The sequence below is a fragment of the Capsicum annuum genome, chromosome 8 (assembly GCF_002878395.1).
Source record: "Capsicum annuum cultivar UCD-10X-F1 chromosome 8, UCD10Xv1.1, whole genome shotgun sequence".
Classification (NCBI taxonomy): domain Eukaryota; kingdom Viridiplantae; phylum Streptophyta; class Magnoliopsida; order Solanales; family Solanaceae; genus Capsicum; species Capsicum annuum.
Window position 1 is genome coordinate 149080500 of NC_061118.1, and position 22379 is coordinate 149102878.

General features: G+C 33.7%; 1 protein-coding gene across 2 annotated transcripts; it reads right to left on the minus strand.

Annotated features, from left to right (window-relative positions):
* Positions 1-1367: 1367 nt before the first annotated feature.
* LOC107839389 (serine--tRNA ligase) lies at positions 1368-17649 on the minus strand. Of its 2 annotated transcripts, XM_016682847.2 has the most exons (10): positions 17444-17649; positions 17195-17344; positions 16950-17020; positions 15590-15751; positions 15401-15506; positions 12917-13110; positions 12396-12499; positions 12130-12313; positions 2047-2226; positions 1368-1862 (listed from the first exon to the last, which is right to left on the minus strand). In XM_016682847.2, the coding sequence occupies exons 2-10, from the start codon at positions 17325-17327 to the stop codon at positions 1644-1646; spliced, it is 1353 nt and encodes a 450-aa protein (XP_016538333.1). In that variant the 5' UTR covers positions 17328-17344; positions 17444-17649; the 3' UTR covers positions 1368-1643. The 2 variants fall into 2 exon arrangements, with proteins under 2 accessions (XP_016538333.1, XP_016538332.1); XM_016682846.2 differs by having other exon boundaries at positions 17195-17649.
* Between the last annotated feature and the right edge of the window lie 4730 nt (positions 17650-22379).

Genomic DNA, 22379 nt, shown 5'->3' on the forward strand with positions numbered 1-22379 from the left:
CTTATTTTTTCTATTTTTCTTCTTTTTCCCTCACCACCATTGCTATCAATACTGCAATAAATAACATTTTCTCATTTAGCATCACCGTTGCGCTGGATGTGTGGACTGACTAGAGGGGATAGAGTTCGGAATGAGACTATCCGGGAGAAGGTTGGTGTGACTTCAGTGGAGTGCAAGATGCGGGAAGCACGATTGAGATGGTTCGGACACGTGAAGAGGAGGGCATGGATGCCCCGGTCCGTAGGTGTGAGAGGCTAGCGTTGGATGGTTTTAGGCGGGGTAGGGGTAGGTCGAAGAAGTACTGGGGTGAGGTGGTTAGGCGGGACATGGAACAGTTACAGCTCACCGAGGACATGACCCTAGATAGGAAGGTCTGGAGGACGCGAATTACGGCAGAGGATTAGGACCAGTTCGGGTCGCTAGTGTAGGGAATTACTTGGTGGGGGTTTTATTCTTGTCATGATTCCGTGTTCCGTGTTCCATGTTGTATTACGAATCTGTGTGCTTTCCCCTGCTTTCCTCTGCTTTCTTATGGGTGCCGTATTTATGTTATGTAATCTGTTTCTGTGCTGCACTATGTGTTTGTGTGGTATCTCGTGCTTTGAGCCGGGGGTCTATCGGAAACAGCCTTTCTACTTCATCAGAGGTAGAGGTATGAACTGCGTACATCTTACCCCCCCAGACCCCACTAGGTGGGAATACACTGATTTTGTTGTTGTTGTTGTTCTCATTTAGCATCACCGCAAACACCATCAACTAACTATTGTAGCAACTACGATAGTTGTTGAAATAACTCTCGTAGTTGCTGAATTATTTCTTCATTCATTTTTAAATAAAATCAAAAATTTTCTTTTCAAACTTCTCAATCTTTATTAAATAGTCCATAAAAATTAAAAAAGAAACAAGAACAAAATAAAAAAAGAAAAGAAAAAAGAAGAAAAAGGAGGGAAGAAGATGAAAATCTAGAGAGAGAAAAAATAAGATGGGAGGAAAAGAAAAAGAAATAAAAAAATTGAAAGATGAAAAGAAAAAACAATTCTAGAATATGAAATTTGAGACTTTTTAAAAAATTTAAAAATTATACTTTACACCTCAATTAATTTAATCAGAATTTAAATAAAACTGACTTTATCAAACCTCCTACTTAATTTTCTCTAGTTACATTCTTATAGTTCAACGAACTTCTAAGATAACAAACCTTGCACAACATTTTAAGGAGGAAAAAAATTCAAGAAACTTATTGCCTAAAACAAATCTTAAATCTTTATGTAACTATAAGACTAGAGAAATTTTAACGTTAAATTATTTCTAATTATAAGTGACATTCTTTATTGAACAAACAAGCGCCACCAAAAAAAGAAATGGTATGGATGTACTGGCAATTCCATCTAATAGGGACAACAAAATATAGGTTCGAATAAGTTCATAAAAACAGGCCAATAATTAACACTACGAATACAGTAATAGTTCAAAACCAGTCTATCAACTTAAAACGAAAAATGAACAGAATTCAAATCCATCCGCTTTTGTTCAAAAGCATTCCCTTGTTCCTCCGGCTCTGTATGAGGGTACAAGTTCAAAAGACTGAATGCTCAATGGGGTATATAAGTGGATCGTTGCCACGCCTGTGGCTTCCCTTCCCTTTAGATTTCTTTCCTGGAGGAGCTCGGAAAGGCATGAATGTCTGCTGGAGGAGCTCGGAAAGGCATGAATGTCTTTCCACCCATGTATGGCTGTAGAACTTCAGGAATCTCAACTCCATCCGCCTTCTGGTAGTTCTCAAGTATGCAACAGATGGTTCTCTCTGTCGCTGTAAGGGTGGAGTTCAATAAATGCACAAACTGTACCACTTGATTGTTACCCTAAGGAAACAATTATGTCAAAGTCGTTCAGATTGGTGTGGAACAAAATATAAACATCGGAAACTGAATCTGACTAGCAATGCTTGCAGTCTAAATGAATACAAGCAGAAGACAGTAAATCGACAATTCTAGAGATTTCTTCTTTTACAGCCATCATACGGAATAAAGGGGCAGATCACAATACCTTCTTCTGTCCAAACCGAATTTCCAATCTCCTCGACTGATAGTCTGTGCAGTTTGAGCAGGACACAAGCTCTCTATAAGTCGATGATGCTGGGTACCAACCTTCCAGATCATACTTCTTTGCTGCTGCATCATTCAGTGCACCAGAAACAATAGACACAACTTGATAAGGAATCTTTAGCTGCGAAAAAGAAAGGGCTATGTTTAGATTACCTTGAGATCAGCCTGATGATAATTAATATGACTAAACAATAGTAAATGCCTCTGTATTTCTAGTCTAGTCTAGAATATAGAAGAAACGCTTTACGACGGCCAAAGGCAGTTTTGTAAATATGCCAATTAACAAGGGTAAAATAGTAATCACATAAAACAGATGTTTTAAGCAAACTGAGTGCTCCTTTTCTTCAAGATCATTATCTATTTTTTCCTCACTTCATAGAATGAGATGAAAGGATATGCTCTAGAAAACACATCTTATTCCAAGAGATCAGAGTACTCTTCTAATTTCAAGAACTTCTCACAATTTAAGGTATGATTTTGCTCAATTTGTTTTCCTTTTCACCCTATTTTTCCACAAATTTTCTTAATTATTGATGTAGGTTGAAATTTTGGGTTAAAGGAAGTAGAAAGACAATTGAAATTAGGTTGATTTTTTTTTCTTGATTTGGTGGGTGTTTGGATGGGCTTCTATTTTGGTCAAAAAGCTATTTTTTACTTTTTAAAGTGTTTGGCAAGTTTAAAATTTGCTTTGAAAAGCCAAAATTTGCTTTTTATAAGCAAGAAACTAAAAGCCATTGTATTTAAACAATTAAAAGATATTTTTTTATCCCTAAATTCTCCCTTATTCCAAAATTCTCCCTTAACTGTAGTTATATTAGTACTTTTTTTGTATGAAACTTATAATTTATGAAATATGAATTTTTATATATTATTCTCCTTCTTTAATATATTCTTTTAAATTGGACAATTGTCATTGTACAATAAATGAATTTCTCTAATAAAAAATAACTCACTAACCAAAATATATGGAGAATACTCATTGAAGATATACAACCTCATGGATGATTAGTGAATGATCCATTTATATTTCACTATGCAACATTCGTATTCGTCAATGTTTTAATAGTGATAGTCATTACTCAATCAACGAGTAATATATTTTCTAACTAAGAGTCTTTTCATCAAAGAAATAGTATCATTTGTGACCAACTATTTATCTATTAATGTAATTATAACGATTAGTAATATATATTTTGCATAATGATTTAAACTCTTTCAACAAAAAAAAAAAAAAATTTTTAGCGCACGAATTAATAGTCATTCGTGAAAATAAATAAATATATATATATATATATATAAAAATAATTTGGATCATTTCAAAAATAAAAATTAATAATAATCAACTCTATATATTATTCATAGCTTTTAGGGCATTTCAAACATTTTGACAAAAAAAAGTGCTTAAAAGCACTTGTTTACCAAACAAGTCAATAACTTTTTTCAGTTTCAGCACTTTTATCCAAACGGGCCCTTGATACGATTTTACTTTAGATACTTAGCTTTCTTGCTCCATTTTTTTTTTGAATTTAATCGTAGATATGCTTATTTATTATAATATCTCTATGAAATTTCTATGTTTCAATACCCTTACTGCTACTACTGTACTAGAGCAGAAGTAATAATTACAAGGAAAGAACCTTGAATCTTAATGCAACCTGTGTTTGATGAAATTCCCGGTGAAAGAAAGATGACTCATCAAATTTGCTAAACTATTATCTGCAATCACACAACTTTTTAACATAGTATTGTAAATTGAGAGTAGAGTTCTACAATGAGTTCCATCTTAAGCAAGGAATATGGGAATACATTGGCCGACTTCAGTATAAGATTGTCTCTATTATGTTAATTGGTTCGGCGTGAATAACTTAAGCTTTTGATAACATGTTAAACTTTAAATGAAGAATACACTATATTAGGAAAGGTTTCGACATGTCTCCTTAATGTCAACGAAATTCATTTGAAGGGCATTTTAGTCTATTGCATCTTTCGTAGGCTAACAATGTGCCCTTGCCTTATAATACTTCACGCGTACGTGTAAGTTCAAACAAGCACCGCTTGCTCGTGTTTGTAGATTAGCTTCAAAGATTGATACTTGAAATTTGATTTTGACACCTTTGTTGTGAAGTTAGGTTTATTTTCAAGAACGGAGGTTTGTATTTATATGATTTATTGGGGAATTTTGGTTTAAGTAAAGTGAATTTGGTGATTCTAAAATCAAGCAACCCAATTATACCATTCTGAATTTGTTGTGGTATGGTATATTGAGATGTGTTTTGACAAAATTTTGTTGATCTTTTGTGGGGTTCGGTTATTAGTGTGAAATATTTGTCTTAAAAAGATTGGGTGTATAAAAGATTGTAGTGCGTTTGGCGGTATTGTATATGTACGTTTTTACTTATTAGTAAAAAAAAGGGCAGCCGGGTGCACTAAAGATACCGCTATGCGCGGTGTCCGGCGAAGGGCCCCACCACAAGGGTGTATCGTACATAGCCTTACCTTGCATTGCTGCCAGAGGTTGTATCCATGGCCTTACCAGCCTTAAATTGGTTGCTTTGGATTTCTCTAACGGAAGAACAAAAAAGGTGTGCTAGCTCTAGAACGTGATTTTTGACCCTCCCAAAAGCTTTTATATTATCTTAACCCTTCAATAGTTTCGTTATTTCAACAAAATTTTGTCAATAGCTATTTGGAAAATTAAAAATTATCAAAAAAGAATCATCTCTTAGGATAATATTTTATTTTTGTTTTAAAAGAAAAGAAAGTCACAAAAAATACTTTTTATTTTTGTTTAGTCTTTTCTTTACAAGAAAAATACAAAAACATCAACTAATTATGTATTGCCACTTGGCATGTTTATTAGTCCAAATAATATTTCAATTGTTGATTTATTTTATCATTATTTCTGTAATTTAATATTTTAAGCAAATATGACCTTAAATTTATAAAGTTATGTGGTGTGTGTATTTCACGAAGAATTATAGTGCATGCATATACATATAATTATAGTGTGTATAATTTATATGGTTGCTACTAGTAGGGTAAAGAAGGGATTGAAAGGTTTTAAACTTTAACTTGCTACTTTCAAATCGCGGTCACTTTAGTTCCTAGAATATATTAAAATGAGTGATAAGGGAAACAACAAAGAAAGGATTTTTGGTTTGGGAAAAAGTGACGTGTCGTAGTACTAGTACTTGACAAAAAAGGAAATAAATGGGAAAAGAGGAGAAAACCTATGTAAGTGCTAGTTAAATAAGAAAAGTCAAAAGGAAAAGCTCTAAGAGTAGAGTAAACAAAGAAAGATCGAAGAGTAGAGTTCACTGGCACTTTTGCCCAAAAAACGCATAAGGGTGGTATTTGACCCTACTTATTTCATCTCCTCCTTGCAACAAATACGAAAACAAGCAATAGATCGAGGTTTTGATTATGGTTCCAAAACAAGAAGCGGTACAACTAGTATTTCCACTGCTTTATCTTCTTCACTTCTTTCAACCACAAGGAATCAATTTCAAATTTAGAATTGGAATTGAATCCCCTGAGAAATTCTCTACCCCTTTTTTGAATTTAATTATGAATACGTACTTGGGGATGATTAATTTGAATCTTGGTACAAGCTCTTAAAGTGGGTTTGCTTATTTAGGATTCTTGAAAAATAAAAAGCAAAATGTGAAATTTTGATAGAAGTGGGGTTGTTAGGAACTTCTAGCAATTGGGTGAACTTAAGGTTGGATTTTATAAATTGAAACTAAAGAATTTTTTCAAATTCTTGTTAGCGAATGTGATTAATTTCGACGTAAATAAAAGCAGAATAAATTGTTAAATGTTCCTACGAGTTATTGATGGACGTATATGTTATCCTAGTAGTTAGTAAATTGTGTGTTGGATAGCAAAAGTTGGTGATGTGAAGTATAATAGCTATACTTCTGCTGGTTGAGTTATTGGCGCTCGAACTACTATCATAGTGAATAAAACACTAAGTTATGTAAAACTACACCTTTGCTCGCCGCTACGGCACCACCCTAATCACGTGCTTCTTTTTGTCAATGTTAATGTAATTCTCATGAAATACGAGGGTAGAATCTTTATATTATTGTACACATCATTCCTTCATTCTATCGTCAAGCTTATAAGTATCCATCTTGCTCTCCTTGGGTATCGTCTTCACAATATTGCATATTATAGTATATCTCTTCAACTTAGAAGTTCTTAGACCACATGTGTTGTGTGTGTGTATATATACACGTGTGTGTATATATATGTGTGTGATAATATTATTTACTTGTATTCTAAACTTGTGATATGTATATATGTGTATGTATATAAAAATATTATTTACTTGTATTCTAAACTTGTGATAGAATAAAAGTAAATAATAATATCATAGTTGTCCCCTTTGATATTAGATTCATATGAGCTTCCGCACATGTTCAGCAGTTATTTTGTCTGCTTTCATAACAGTATATGTTGTTTACGAACTGACGTCCTTTGGGCACCACGTATTATTGATGCAGGCTTAGATCCTCAAGATAGCAGAAGTCCACACTAGGCCCTATTGTCGTTTTCAGCTGATATTTTGGTAAGCTCCATCTCTCTAAAGCCAACGTGTGTCTAGTATTTTTTATTATGTGTACAGGTCTCTAGTTAGGCAAGTCGAGCCATATACCAACCAATCATTCGTAGAATAGTATGTTGAACTAACTAGAGGCTTCATGGACTCATATTAGATATCTTGCTCATTATTACCTCGTGATTTCGTATAGTGCTTGTAAAGTGTATACAGTTTTTGGCCTTCATCATAGGATATCCTGCTCATTATTAATATTCCTTCACCACCCCATCAATATTCACATTACAATCTCACCCTCAATATTCATCCACCATTTTACATTTTTAACCTACACCACATCACTCCACCCAATATTCCCTCACCTCCTTTCCAAATCACAATATTCATCCACCTTACACCTTTAACCTACACCACAGCACACCACATCACTCCACTCAATATTCCCTCACCTTTGATCCTTATCACACCCTTACCTGAACGTTCTTCACACAGGGACGCCAGCAGACCCCCACCACACATATTTCCTTTCCAATTATTAATACTCCTTCATCACCTCATCAATATTCACATTACTATCTCACCCTCAATATTCATCCACCATTTTACACCTTTAACCTACACCACATTCACTCCACCCAATATCTCTCACCTTCTTTCCGAATCACAATATTCATCCACCTTACACCTTTAACCTACACCACAACACACCACATCACTCCACCCAATATTCCTCACCTTCCATCCTTATCACACCCTTACTTGAACATTCTACACACACAGGGACGCCAACAAACCCCCACCACACATTTTTCCTTTCCAATTTGCCAATTTCCGCTCTTCCGTTAACAACGGCAACAAGCCAACATCAACCTCACATCACCATCATATACCTCCTGTGTTTTCCTTACCCACTAATCGAATACATACACGGCATACTCAATCACCAATTTTCTTCCACCACTAAACCAATTACACTACCAGCAACCTCCATCAACAACTCTCTCCCCTTTAACAACCATCAACCTTCATTAAAACACATGATACAATTTCACCAACAAACTCCACTTGCCTCTCCCTCAAACCTCTCGCATTCCTCTTCTTCACTTTCCCCTTAAACACACACAACCAACACAACTAAATAGAGAGGATATCGGGTTTATGCAAAATCGAGCCTGCGGTTTCATGGTTAAGTTCGATTCATGGATTCCAACAAAGCTATCTTGATTTTTAATTGGGATAATAGTTAGAAAAAAACCTAAACTTTGCCTGAATGTGTAGTTGAGGCTCAACTGAATTTTGAGAGGGTCTTATTATCCCCTAGCCTCTTTTTTGTATTTTAATGGCATATATCTACCCACTTGGACAAGTGTGTAAATTCACACGCATTGAGAACGTGAGTGTTAAAAAATCGGTATAAAACTTTTTTAAAAAAAACTCCTCAATTTTCTAATTTTTAAAAATTTTATGTTCTCCCCCCTCCCCCCCTCCCCCCTCCCCCCTCAACTCTGAACTCTCAACGGTTCTCCATTGTTGAATTGGAATTGAATTGAATACAATTTCACCACACACACACCACAAATGGATCATCTTCAACACACCTAATTCAATTCTATTAATCTGACCCAATTTCAAAACACAATCCAAATAGATCACCTTCAATTTCATCAAAATAGCAAAATTAACCCATCATTGCCACCACCAACCAATTCAAATCAATGTAAACACTGATTTTTGAAATCATGTCCAAATGCCCTAATGCCATTAGTTGTGAGTGAAATTATTGGAATAATGGATTGTTGTAAAATTGGCACCAGGACTACATCGATGGCTTTAACACAGAGTCAGCTAAGTGGAGAGATGATAAAACATCTGAATTTCAGATATTTCTCTTTAGACTTTAATTGTGGTTTGAGTGACAATTCATTCTAGTAAGTCATGTAAAACAGAACATGAAACTACCTAAAGAAAGCAAATATAATAAAATATTGACAGTTCATACGTTTTTTAAGAAAGTTTCCAATTTGAATAAAACTATTGAAGAAAATTTTCTATTTGAATCAGAAATTTGGGGAAAAAATTCTTAAGAATAGTATGAACTAAATAAAAGACAAAATTCAAGAATTAAGAATCAAGATATTGGCGAACAAATGATGAAAAGTGATAAAAAGAATACGAATGGAGAAGAAAGTAAATAAAAAATAATTTTAAATGCAATTTGTACAATAATCTTGTGTTTAACTTGAATGATTGATGGATGATTGTTGATATTAGTTCAATTGAGTATTTGGAATTCACTCTCGATCATGAATCTCACAAAATTCAATTAGAAGAATTAATTGGGTTATGGTTTTTCGCTAAGGGGGTTGCAGATTAGCTGAATATGCAAAATACAATTTGAGTTCAACTAATTCATCATAATTTTACATACATATTGTTAGGCCATTGGATTTTGGGGTGGGCAACTGTAGGATTTGATATTTTATTGTGTTTTGTAGGGGTGTACAGAACAAACCGTCGCGTCAACCCAAACTGACGAACCAAATCAAACCCAAAAAAACCGACTTATGGATAGGTTTGGTTGGTTTAGCTTTGAAAAAAACCAACCAGACCAAACCGTCAAGTCAACCCAAACCGACAAACCAAATCAAACCCAAAAAAACAGACTTATGGATAGGTTTGGTTGGTTTGGTGTTGGAAAAAAAACTGACCATTCTTGATTTGGTTTGGTGTTAACCCAAAAAAAGTCAAACCGACATAACATATATATGTATATATATAAACTTTTCATACATAAAATATTAATTATAATCTACTTTTTAAATACTTTTACAACTACTTTTAGTAATTTTCAATATTTTTAAAGTAGATATAGATTTAGGCCTTTAAGTTGCAATATCTGTCCATTAATTGCTAATTAAATGATCCAAAATCCAATATAAACTTTTCACTCTTCATTAGCACATGAGTGAAAACATACTTGATCTAGTCTTCAATCACAGTATAATTGTAAAAACTAAAGATTACAAAAAAAAAAATTGAAAAAACGAAAGAACCGGCTAAAACCTAAATCGAAAAAACATATTTCATGTTGGTTTGATTTGGTTTATAGTTTTATTAAACCAACATGATTGGTTTGTTTTTTAAAAACAAAATAAAACCAACCCGACCTATATACACCCAAAATTGAGTGATGTGCTTGTGTGTTTATACATAAAAGATACACACATATATATACATATTTTAAAACTTTTTATACGTAAAATGCTAATTATAATCTACTTCTTAAATACTTTTTCAGCTAGCTCTAGTAATTTTCAATATATTGATTGTAGATACATATTTAGATTTGGGCCTTTAAGTTGTAATATTTGTCCATATAATTGGTAATTAAATGATCCAAAACCGAATATAAACTTAAAACCTAAATTTTACACTCTTCATCTTGTTTTTTAGTTTCCAAAGAGTTTTCCGCTCCTCATTATTTCATAATTGTGGTTCTTCAATAGCACATGAGTGAAAACATATTTGATCTAGTCTTTAAAACATATTTGATCCGGTCTTCAATCATAATATAATTGTAAAAACTAAATATTACAAAAAAAAAAAACGAAAGAACCCCTAAACCGAAAAAACATATTTTATGTTGGTTTGATTTGGTTTATAGTTTTAATAAACCGACATGATTGGTTTGGTTGTTTTTAATAAAAACCAAACCAACCCGACGTATGTACACCCCTAGTGTTTTGAATGATGTGCTTATGTGTTTACATAAAATGTATTGTCATTAGGGAATGCCTAGAAGCTAAGTTGCTCGGACTCTTAAAAAATGTCTACGGGTGTGTGTCGGATCCTCCAAAAATAGTGTATTTTTGAAGGATCTGACACAGGTGCGGCAACATTTTTGGAGAGTCCGAGCAACTTAGCCTAGAAGTACCATGTATACGGAGGTCATTCGAGACGAGATCCGAGATGTCAAGTAAAGCATAGTTCAAGAAAGTTGAGATAGGATGGTATATTTCATACATTCTTTTCATTTTGGACATTAAACGGGATTGGACACAACAACAACAACAAACAAACCCAGTGTATTCCCACACGGTGGGGTCTAGGGAGGATAAAATGTATGCAGTCCATACCACTACATCCGGAGAAGTAGCAAGGCTGCTTCCGATAGACCCCCGACTCAAGACAAAGAATAGTAAACAAATTCAAACAAACAAATTCATAATAAAAGCATGAAACAAGATGGCAAAATCGAAAATAAGACACCCACAAAGTACTTCCCTATACTGACGTACCACATGCACCCCCCACTCTCAACCCCCTTTCCAACGGTTCCCTGAATACCTACTACGACCCTCCCACATGCACTAGCCTTCTATCCTAATTCGTATCCTCCACATCTTCCTATCTAGGGTCATGTCCTCGATAAGCTGTACTGCTCCATATCACGTCTAATCACCTCTCCCCAATACTTCTTCAGCCTACCCCTACCCCGCCTGAAACCATCCAAAGCTAGTCTCTCACACCTACGAACCGGGGCATCCGCGCCCCTCCTCCTTACATGCCCGAACCATCTCAGTCGAACTTCCCGCATCCTGTCCACCGAAGCCACTCCTACCTTCTCACGAACAACCTCGTTCCTCAGCCTATCACCCCTAGTAAGCCCACACATCCAACGCAATATCCGCATTTCCGCCACCTTCAATTTTTGAATATAAACAGGATTGGACACTATCCTTTAAAATAGTTTTATAAGCGCTTGCATGTTTGTAAGTATTTATTGGTAGTGTCAATTTTGCTAAAATGAATCAATGAAACGACCATGCTAAAAACACAAATCTGAAGTGCCTCACACCTTCCACTCGATCAATGAAATTCCTATAATCAAAATCTCAGCTTGCTGACCTGTTTAGAGAATTATTTTGAAAAGAATTATAGGTGACGTAGCACACCAAAACTCAATGTCAAGTGGCGACACTAATTTTGATGTGAATTTCCTTTTCCAAACACATTTTAGTCCCTTCCGAATTTGAAAACCCTTTTTAAACTAAAATAAAAATCTTTTCTTAAAACAAGGGGTGCAACATACAGAGAAAGATCATTTCAAGAAACGAACTTCAAATAGGCTAAATGAGATAATATGACCGATTTGCATCTGTGTTCCTAGAGGTGCAAACCCAGACAAAGTGACACTCTTATCCCAATGAGTACCTAGTATACACAAATTGGTGTATGATATAGTCTATAGAGGTGCAACACAATTACGAAAAGTAGTGTTGCACCAAGTAACAAGAAAATCGTCAAATTCATACCCTGTAAATGATTGAGGGACTTTGGGGACTCGTTAAGCTAGAAAATATAATAGACCTTTGTCCTATCAACACTGCCTAAGCAGCGTCAAAGATACTTCTAAAACAAGAAAATATCCCATAAAACGAAAGAGAAAATCAAACCTACCTGTTGAAAGAATTCCTCCGAGTTATTAATCATCTCTTCATGCATGTCCCAAGAGTCATTGCCATTTGGACTGGTCAAACAAAACTGTTCTACTTTCTCAAACTGGTGGACCCTAAAAATTCCAAGTGTGTCGCGGCCGTGCGAACCAGCTTCCTTACGGAAACATGACGAATATCCAGCATACCTGGTGAATGGCTTAGATGGCAGTCCATAAAAGCACACTGGCAGTAGAGGACACAATGATGAGCCGGATTGTGTTACAATACCTTAATGGAAGCAGTGAAGGATGAATCCAGTCATCCAAATGATAAGCACACAAAGGTTGTTCAGCAGTGGCAATCAGATATTTGTCATCTCCCTCACCAGTGACCTATCAAAACATAAGTGAGGCATGTCTTGCCACCAATAATTGTGAACTGGAAAGCATGAAAACCTCTCCGCTTGTAAGAATAAAATACCAAGAATGTAGAGTTAATGTTACCTTAAATCATCGGGGATAGGGAAGTTCCATTCTGATATATAATTTTGGACTTTCTTGTCCATTTAATGAAATATCCTTTACTTTAAGAGAGAGAAAGAGAGAGAGAGAGCAGAGATATTGTCACTTGTGATCAGCGTATTGGAAAATTTTCATTCTGACAGATCTCATAGATCCTCCCAAATAAAAGGCCATTGTTTTCAAAAGGCCTTCTGCTACAGTTACAACAACTAATTCATGGAAAGGGCTGCACTATGAGAGTCTATTAACTCCATTCAGCTCCATGTACCAAAATATATGATAGATTACCTTGTAAAGTTCTTCATCAAACTGAGCTAACTGAGCACACTTTCCCATAATACTTTTCTTCATGAAGAACGGAGTCTGAAGTGGAGTATATTTCCTCTTCTCCAGGAAATCAAGAGCAAAATTAATTAACGCTTGGTTAAGACGTACACCATCCCCTTTCAGATAGTAACCTCTTCCTCCAGCAACATTTGCACCTATATATTTCAGATATCTTGGAATTAACTTAAACAGATACCAATGAACAAAAGAATACAAACCAACCAACAAAATCTTCAAGAAGGTAAAGAGTAAGGGGAATAATTCATCCTGAATATAGTAGGCTAGGCTGATGATAGAAAAACAATTCCATAATACAAATATGACCAAATAAGACTGAACAACGCAAGCATACATAGTTGAGCGTTATAATCTATTTTCAACGGACTTTTTAAACTACTCTTTTTCCCCTTAAAAAAAAGATATAAATCGGAGCCAAATATTTTGGCTATGCCCAGGAGGATGAATGAACTTTTTCTTTTAGTTGAGTGTTTTCAACAGAATATTTGATTTCCAAGTATTAATGTAAATTGATGTACTTTTTTATTTTAATAGGTGTTTGTCATTCTCTTTGAGAACATATTTAGTAAAAATATTTTTGATCTTTTTAGTGAATACATAGTTAATTTATTTTCAATCATAATATAATTGTAAAAGAACCCCGAAAAAAACAACTAAAATCGAAACCGAAATAACCGATTGTATGTTGGTTTGATTTGGTCTACTGATTTCAAAAACCGATATGATTGGTCTGGTTGTCTATTAATGAAAAACCAAACCAACCAAACCAACCAACCCAACCTATGTACACCACTGGATACAAATATGTCAAATAGAACTGAAGAATGCGAGTGTGAGTGGGTTAAGGCAAAGCCAAAAAGTGAGACACTGTGTGTGAGAGGGGGGGGAGGCAGTTCAGCCATCAGAATCATGCTTTAATTGAATAAGCACACAACACATGAAAAACAATTTCTTTAAAGCAAGATCTCCTGTTCACTAATACCCACACACATTGCCTTGGTAATGTTTTGTCGCAGGAAAAGATTCAGTATCAATTTGTTTATGCCAGGCCTGTAATGGCAAGTGGGGGTGTTTCAGGAAATATAAATTCTAGAGAGATTGAGAACAAGAATGTCATGATAATTTAAAAATGGGAACGTGGACAGGTAATTCATAGCTAGTACCTAACAAGGAATTTAAAATTTTGAATCCTTAATATAGACACTTTTTACTTCTCAAACTACCTGGTTTCCTCTTTCAGAATTTCATTAAAGATATTCACTTCGTTAGTGCGTTAAGGAAAAAACACAATATGAACCATATTGTTTTAACTATAAAGAAGAACTACTAGCATGTGCTAGCTATTGGGTCTATGATGTGGATTAGATGGTGAGAAATTGCCCATTGCTACCGCACAGGGTAATTTCGATCATTCAAAATAATATGCAAAAAACACAATTCATAAAAAAAGTGCACTTAATAAATGCAAGATGAATAATCCCATAAGCTCAATGCAGCCCTTACGCATTGCTATGTCTGCAATTCCAAGAGCTTCAACGAGATCAACATGAAAACATATTTGATTTATTTTCAATCATAATATTATTGTAAAAGAACCCCGGAAAAAACAACTCTAATTGAAACCGAAATAACCGATTGCATGTTGGTTTGATTTGGTCTATTGATTTCAAAAACCGATATGATTGATTTCGTTATCTATTAAAGAAAAACCAAACCAACCTATGTATACCACTAGATACAAATATGCCAAATAGGACTGAACAATGCGAGCGTAAGTGGGTTAAGGCAAAGCAAAAAAGCAAGATACTGTGACGCAGTTCAGCAATCAGAATCATGCTTTAACTGAATAAGCAGACAACACATGGAAAACTCTCTGACAGTTGCTTCAAAGCAAGATCTCCGGTTCACTAATACCCACACAATTGCCTTGGTAATGTTTTGTCACAGGAAAAGATTCAGTATCAATTTGTTTATGCCAGGCTTGTATTGGCAAGTGGGAGTGTTACAGGAAATATAAATTCTAGAGAAATTGAGAACAAAAATGTCGTGATTATTTAAAAATGGGAATGTGGACACGTAATACATAGCTAGTACCTAATAAGGAACTTAACGTTTTGAATCCTTAATATATACACTTTTTACTTCTCAAACTACCAGGTTTCCTCTTTTAGAATTTCAATAAAAATATTCACTTCAATAGTGCGTTAAGAAATAAAAAATATGAACCGTATCATTTTCACTATAAATAATTACTAGTGTGTGCTAGCTAATGAGTCTATGATGTGGATTAGATGGTGAGAAATTACCCAATGCAGCCTATAGGGAGATTTCAGTCATTCGAAATAACATGCAGAAAGCACAGTTCATTAAAAAGCACACTTAATAAATGTAACATGTCTAATCCCATCAGCTCAATATAGACCTTACCCTTTGTTGTGTCTGCAATTCCAAGAGCTTCAACGAGATCAACATGATTTTTAAGACCCTTCTCAGTCCGCCTCTCTCCCCATGATCGAACTATAGCATTATTTGCCTACAAAACAATCTTTGGTTAAAAGAGAAGTTTTTATTTAAACGCTCACGTACGTCACTATAAAAGCAACAAAATCCACATACCTCATCATTACTAACTGGCACTGAATCATGCACAAGGTTACCAATGATTTCCAGCTTCGAATCCAAAACGGCTTTTACCTCCACAACTTTTACCTCTTTATCTGCATTTAGTTTCTCTTTCTCTTTTTTCTCCAGAACTTTTTCACTTGCATCACCATTAGACTTTATCAAAGGAAAAGAACAGTATTAACTCCAACATTGAACTTAAGAAAAACATGCGTGCTTGGCAATAAACAAAAAGAGAACAAAGCCAGCAGTGAATGAAAGAGGTAAAATTAATTCTAGTTGCTCAAGAATTAGAACCAAATCATTCCACTATTCGCAGTCCCACCTATTTCCGGTGGGTTTCGCAGAGCCATAAGTCCTAATATGGGATGAGAATTGTACTAGGTTGATAGACAACATAAAAATAGCAACAACATCATGAAGATCATTGTCATATTGTTTCATAAAACCCATCATTCCTCGCCAGCATGCGGGACAGTCTATTTGTGAAAATAAGGAAACACTTCTGCTTCTGACTGAGCAATCTGAATTAAATCTTGCTTTTACAGTATGGAAATTAAGCTTTTATCCTCCATAATTATTTTCATAAAGACAATTCTACTTTCAGACTCTCCTCGCGTTTTGATATAAAAGACTTTGGAGAAGCAGCTCATATCCTTGGGATCAAGCTCATGCGAGATCGCAAAGAGCAGGTGATAAAGGATCGCCTTGTTTGACACTTCTAGTAGAATGAAAGAAACCATAAGATTGTCCATTAATTAAGATAGAATACCAATTATTGGAAAGCAAGCGATCGAGCTTTCGGCATTCATCCCCTTGGTAAAAGCCTCGACTCGCCAGTCATCGGGCACATAACACTATAGAAGTACCAAGCATAACGTTGGTCATCAACAACATATAAACGTTATAGAGACATATGTTATGAGCCAAGTCAAGCCCAATGTGGATAGCAAGGATCACACAAGTAGTTATTGGGTTGACAAGAGCTATTGGGCCTAGAACAAGCAATAGGGCCAGGTTAACTTGGGATCTGAGTTAAGTAGTGGATGTGAGGACAGATACAGCAAAAGGGGTAGTGGTATGTGATGAAATTGGAATTGTTACACATAGGTAATAAATATAGCTTTCAAACTTGCCATTTGACTAACTGGTATACAGAAAAGCATGTTTACACTAGCAATTGATCAATTTATTAGGTTGTCCGTTCAATTTAGGACAAATAAATGATGTGATATGGGAATGATTCAAGCTAGTCGACTTGATGAATTTATGAGGTCTTACTACAAGACATCTAACTATGTGAAAAGAAGAGAAGAATATGACCGGTGAATTCAACTAAATAGAACAAACTCACAAGCTTGAGCTTTTTAATTTCACCCTTGATCGTGTTGACATCTTTCCGCAAGTTATCAACCTCGAACTGACCTGAAATACACACACAAAAACAAATCTTCATCAAAATCATCACGCCTTTAACTTCCTCCACCAACATTCGGACATTAATGCATTATCAATCTTTAATACTCAAAAAAATCACGAAAGCATTATTCTATTTGATAATATAATTACACACACAAATTTAACAGAGAAAAATCTTACGCTGCCGCCATTCTCTATCAAGTTGAATGACCTGATCCACGAGACTGACATCGGCAAAACGGCGACGTTGCGATTCACGGATGATTTCGGGATTGTGTCCCTTCTCTTCTCTAAAGAGATTAATGTCCAACATCTCCTTCTGCAAATCTTCTACAATTGAGACAAAACGAAATCAATTGGAGAGGAAAACCAAATCGATGTTTATAAAAAAATGGATATGAAACAAGAATTCCAGGAAGTGCGACAGACGGCGGCGGCGGCCTAGGCGTAGGGTTTATGTGTTTGTCCTCTAAAACCAAAATATTTCAAACTACAGAGGATGTGAGTATCTTTTTGAGAGAAAACCTAAATAGCCGTCATGTTTCCACTTTGGGCTTAAAATGGCCTGCTATGTTTTTGGAGAAAATCATAAGGAAAAACTATAGGTGTGTTTGGTATAAAAGAAAACATTTTCTGAAAAATATTTTCTAATTTTCTCATATTTAATTGACTTAAAAGTTTTGAAAAATGTTTTTCAAATCAACTCATTTTTTTTAAAATCTAAGGAAAATGACTTCTCTTCAAAAAGTAAGAGAAATATTTTCCAAAATTTCTTTCTACCTCACTCATAAGTTAAAGTATTCGTACAACTCTCAAAATCACTCATCCCTATTTCAACCCTCAATCCCCTACCCCACGTTGCCCCCTACCACCCCTACTAAAAGAATATTTTAAATCTTTTTCTTACCTCACCTCCCATCCAAAAACTCAAAACCCTACTCCCTTCACTTTTCCAACAAAAAAAGTTAATTTTTTTCTTACCTCCCCTACCCAACCACCCTATCAACCTCCCCCCTCCCTCCTCCTTTCAAAAATAAATTTTTAAAATTTATTTTATGAAAAATTTTAATTTTTTTCTTAACCCACCCTCACTCCCCTATCTCGACTTCCACCCCCTACCAACCCCATTCAAAAAAATATTTCAATTTTTTTTACCCGACTCATACTCCTCTACCCCTACCCCCACTCCGACTAGCCCCCAACCCCCCTCCCTTCCAAAAAAAATAAAAAAAATTAAAAAATTGAAATTATTTTCTTACCCACCCTTACTACCCCTTTCCAAAAAAAAAAATTAATGTTTTTAATTTGTTTTTTTAATTCAAATATTTTTTCTTATCCTACCCTTTTTATCATATTCGTTCTCATTATTTTGTTAAATATATACAAATATTTTTAGAAAATATTTATCTAATTTGCATAATGAACACATAAATATAAGTAAGAAACAACTTATTTGTTTAGAAAATATTTCTCCTCCTTCGTATCGAACACACCCTAAAAAATATTCTTTGAGATCAGAAATTATTTTTCTAAAATGTATTTTTACACTTTAACTAAATATTAAAATGTATTTTTTGAAAAAAAAAATCATTCACCAATCAAACACTACAAATATTTTCTGAAAAATATTTTACATCCACCAACCAAACATAGGAAAACAAGTAAGAAATCAACTTATTTTTTAAGAAAACATTTTCCATAGAAAATATTTTCTTTCATACCAAACACACCCTATAGGAGCAGCATATTTAAGATTTAAATTATGACAATAATTTTATGAAATTATATTATATAGCAAAAGTAATATTTTTTTAAGTGCGGTCCTTCACTTACAATCGATTGAAAGTTAATATGTATAAGCTTCTTTTTTTCACGCCGCTTCTCTTTCTCTTTTCTTTAATTAGTTTTTACTTTATCTTTTATTATTTGAAATATCTCAGATTTCTCTTTCAAAAATTTTTATTTCTCACTTTTTTTCACGATTTGATAAGGATAGTGTTCTACAATTTCAGGTAACTAATAAATTCAATTATTGCATGTTATCAATTTCACAATTCTTTATATTTTTTGTATTTTGTATCGTAAATCATTAGTAATTTCGAGTTTGAAGTTTTTATGCTTTAATGGCAGAACACACACAAAAATACTAATAAATAGGGATACATCATCTATTAGTTTATTGTCTAATAATGCACCATAATTTAGTCTTGGATTAACTCAAGACGAAGTATTTAAAGTTATTTCTACTCCTATACAGTCGAAGAAATCAGTGAGTACGAAAGAGCTTAGGTCTAAGTTTCGTAAAGATCCAATGAAGGTGGTTGATATTTTAGAAAAAAATGATTGAAAAAAACTCCTCCTCCAAAAGCTACAAAATTATAAAATTATGAGAAGAAAAGGAAAGCAAACGAAATTGCAGAGTGGGGTAATGTTGTAAATAATGATGTTGAAAATTCTTCTTCTAATAAATCAAAAGAAGACGAGGACGAAGAAGTATTTTTGGTGTATATGTATTTTTATTTACTGATACGTATTAAGGAATTTCAGTAAAGTTGATATCATTTCGGGGTAATATGTATTTTGGTGGAGCTGATATGCATTTGTTGATATGTATTTTGGTCAAGCTGATAGCTTATATATATATATTAGGGTAAGATGTATTTATTTGTATTTGTATATTAAAGACATATGCTAAGTTACATGTATGAAAAATACATTTATATATGAACTATTTATGAAGAGGTATTTGCCTATATGTATTTTTTATAATTGTTATGTATTTTCAGTATATTAGAATGTTGAAATATACATTTGGATATTCTGTTTGTTTAAATATGCAGTTGGGTTTATGGACGGATTTTTGGTATTTGTTAAAATACAAATGTTTTTTCAATACAGTATATATAGATTTGTCATATATATAAATTGACTGACTGAATATACATTTAAGGTACATGAAAGTATTTTATATTTTTTATAGATACACATGCACTTTCATTTATATTTTTGTTATGTTCAATATACATTTAATGTATATGTAAGTATTTGTATTTTCATACATACATATTCAACTTCATGTGTATTTATATGTAGTGATGGTCTTGTATTTTTGTTCTGTTCAATATACAAATGTATATTTATATGTGCTCTTTTGTGTGTTGATTGTGTTTGTTGTTTATTTACAGTGCACTAAGGTATAATTTTTTATTGTATAGGTGCCGCGTGATGATATATTCATGACAGGAAAATTTTTAAGGTTGGCACCACATATGTGTTGTCACATTGATAATGATATTGAGGGAAGTGTACAGGCAATGTCAATTAAGGAGTAGTACATACATTTTTGTGACAATAATATTTTTAATTATTTTGTGAAGAAGAAATATTGTGTAGTTCAAGCACAGTTGTGCAAATATATTATGTCCCTCGAGATAAAGGAAAGTTCTACTATTGCGATAGTCATTAAAGCTAATGGCTCTTCTCTATGTTTCACTCCTAGAAAATTTACTATTATTATTGGGTTGAATTATCTTGGTAATAGGTATGACTTTATTTTTTTTTATGAGGTACCAAATAGGATTGTTGAGCAGTATTTTAATGGTTTCATTTATATACAAAAAAAAGACTTGATTAAAGCAGTCTCGGATAAAAATTGGGAAAAGAATAATGATGAGGATGCCGAGAAGTTTGCAATTCTGTATTTCCCTTATTTTTTTGTTTTATCTAATGTTGATACTATTGTTATACCACAACTTCATTTTGATTTTGTGGAGAGTGGTAGATATAATGATTTTCCGTGAAGGATTTTATCATTTGAGGATGTAGCTAAAAGTTTGAATAATATGTTGAAAGTAGGTAGACAGTTTTATTTGCTACAAGGAATGTCACTTGCTATTCAAGTGTGGCTTTATGAGTGTTGTTCGAATGTTCCACGAAAGATTGATTTCAATGTTGACAATCGAATTCTCCAATTATTAAATTGAAATACAAATGTACCCCTACCACGTTTTGAGTATCTGATGGCCACTATATTTAATGAAGATAGCAAGATTTGTAGTGAATAAATACATACGTATCAATATGTATTATATTAATATGTATTTTACATACACCTATATACTCTACATATATACATTTGTTTTACATTGACATATATTTTTTATATTTCTAGGTTGTAGTTAAGAACATTGAGCCAACTCGAAGGAAAATTTCAAAGTTTGAAATACAACAACGGGATGGAGTTGTAGCTGACCTTTAGTTGATTGAGATGATGATTTTCAGGATCCACCATCAAAATAGTTTTATGAAAGCTCCGAAAAGAAACAAAAGATTGATTCACCAACCTCACTAGTGAAGAAATTTTTGAAGCAACAAATGCATAATGCTGTCGATGAGCATACATAAAACAGGACACCACCTCCTCGTGCTGCAAAGGTATTCAGCTTGAAGACACCGATTTTTAAACTGATTCAAACATGACATACAACTACTTCAAATCAGCAGAATGTGAAGCAAATAGCAGGGGTAATTTTTACTTCGGTCCAGTCAAAATCAAAAAGTCTTGTAAATGAAGAGGCGGTTATTTCAAAAAAAGTGCTTGAGTCATTTCGCAATAAGAAAAGTTTTTTAATAAATACATCTGCATTTTAAAAATAAAATTTGATAATTGATTTTGTTTAAAAACATGTTTGTGAATAGTTGAAAGAAATTCATACTCTAGTGTCGACATAGTTTAATTTGATTATGAAAGCAATTGAACAAAGTATGGTAAAATATTTACTATTCAAACAAACCCCAAAAAACATATCTAATGTAAATATGTATTTTTTGTGGATTGACATATACATATACATTATACAAATGTGAAGCTTGTATATTAATAGTTGAATGTACTTGTATATGTATTTGTAGCAACAATCTGCAGAGAAAGAACCTGATCAGCCACATATGAATGATGCTGGTGTAGAAACATCACCACAATGCTTTAGTCCTTATGTATTTCAGAGTTCGAAAAAGAAATTTGATGGTACAATAGTAAATATTTAACTTACATATGTTTATTTATGGGGGTAATAGTCCGAAAAATATTTGTACCTTGCCTAAATTTGCAATTGCCTATATTGAACTTTACAGGGGGTCCTATTACCCACTGAATTGTTTTAAAGTGAAATTAATTCCCTCTGAAATGTTATACCCAGTTTTAGCGAATGACAGTGTAATACACGCGCTCTTTCTTCTTCATTTTCATCATTTTTCAACATTTTTTCACCATTATAGCTATATTAAAGGTTCAACTAATAACTAAAAATACAAAAATAAGCCAAATTCTGAAAAATGTCTTAAAGATTCTTGATTTTCAACCACA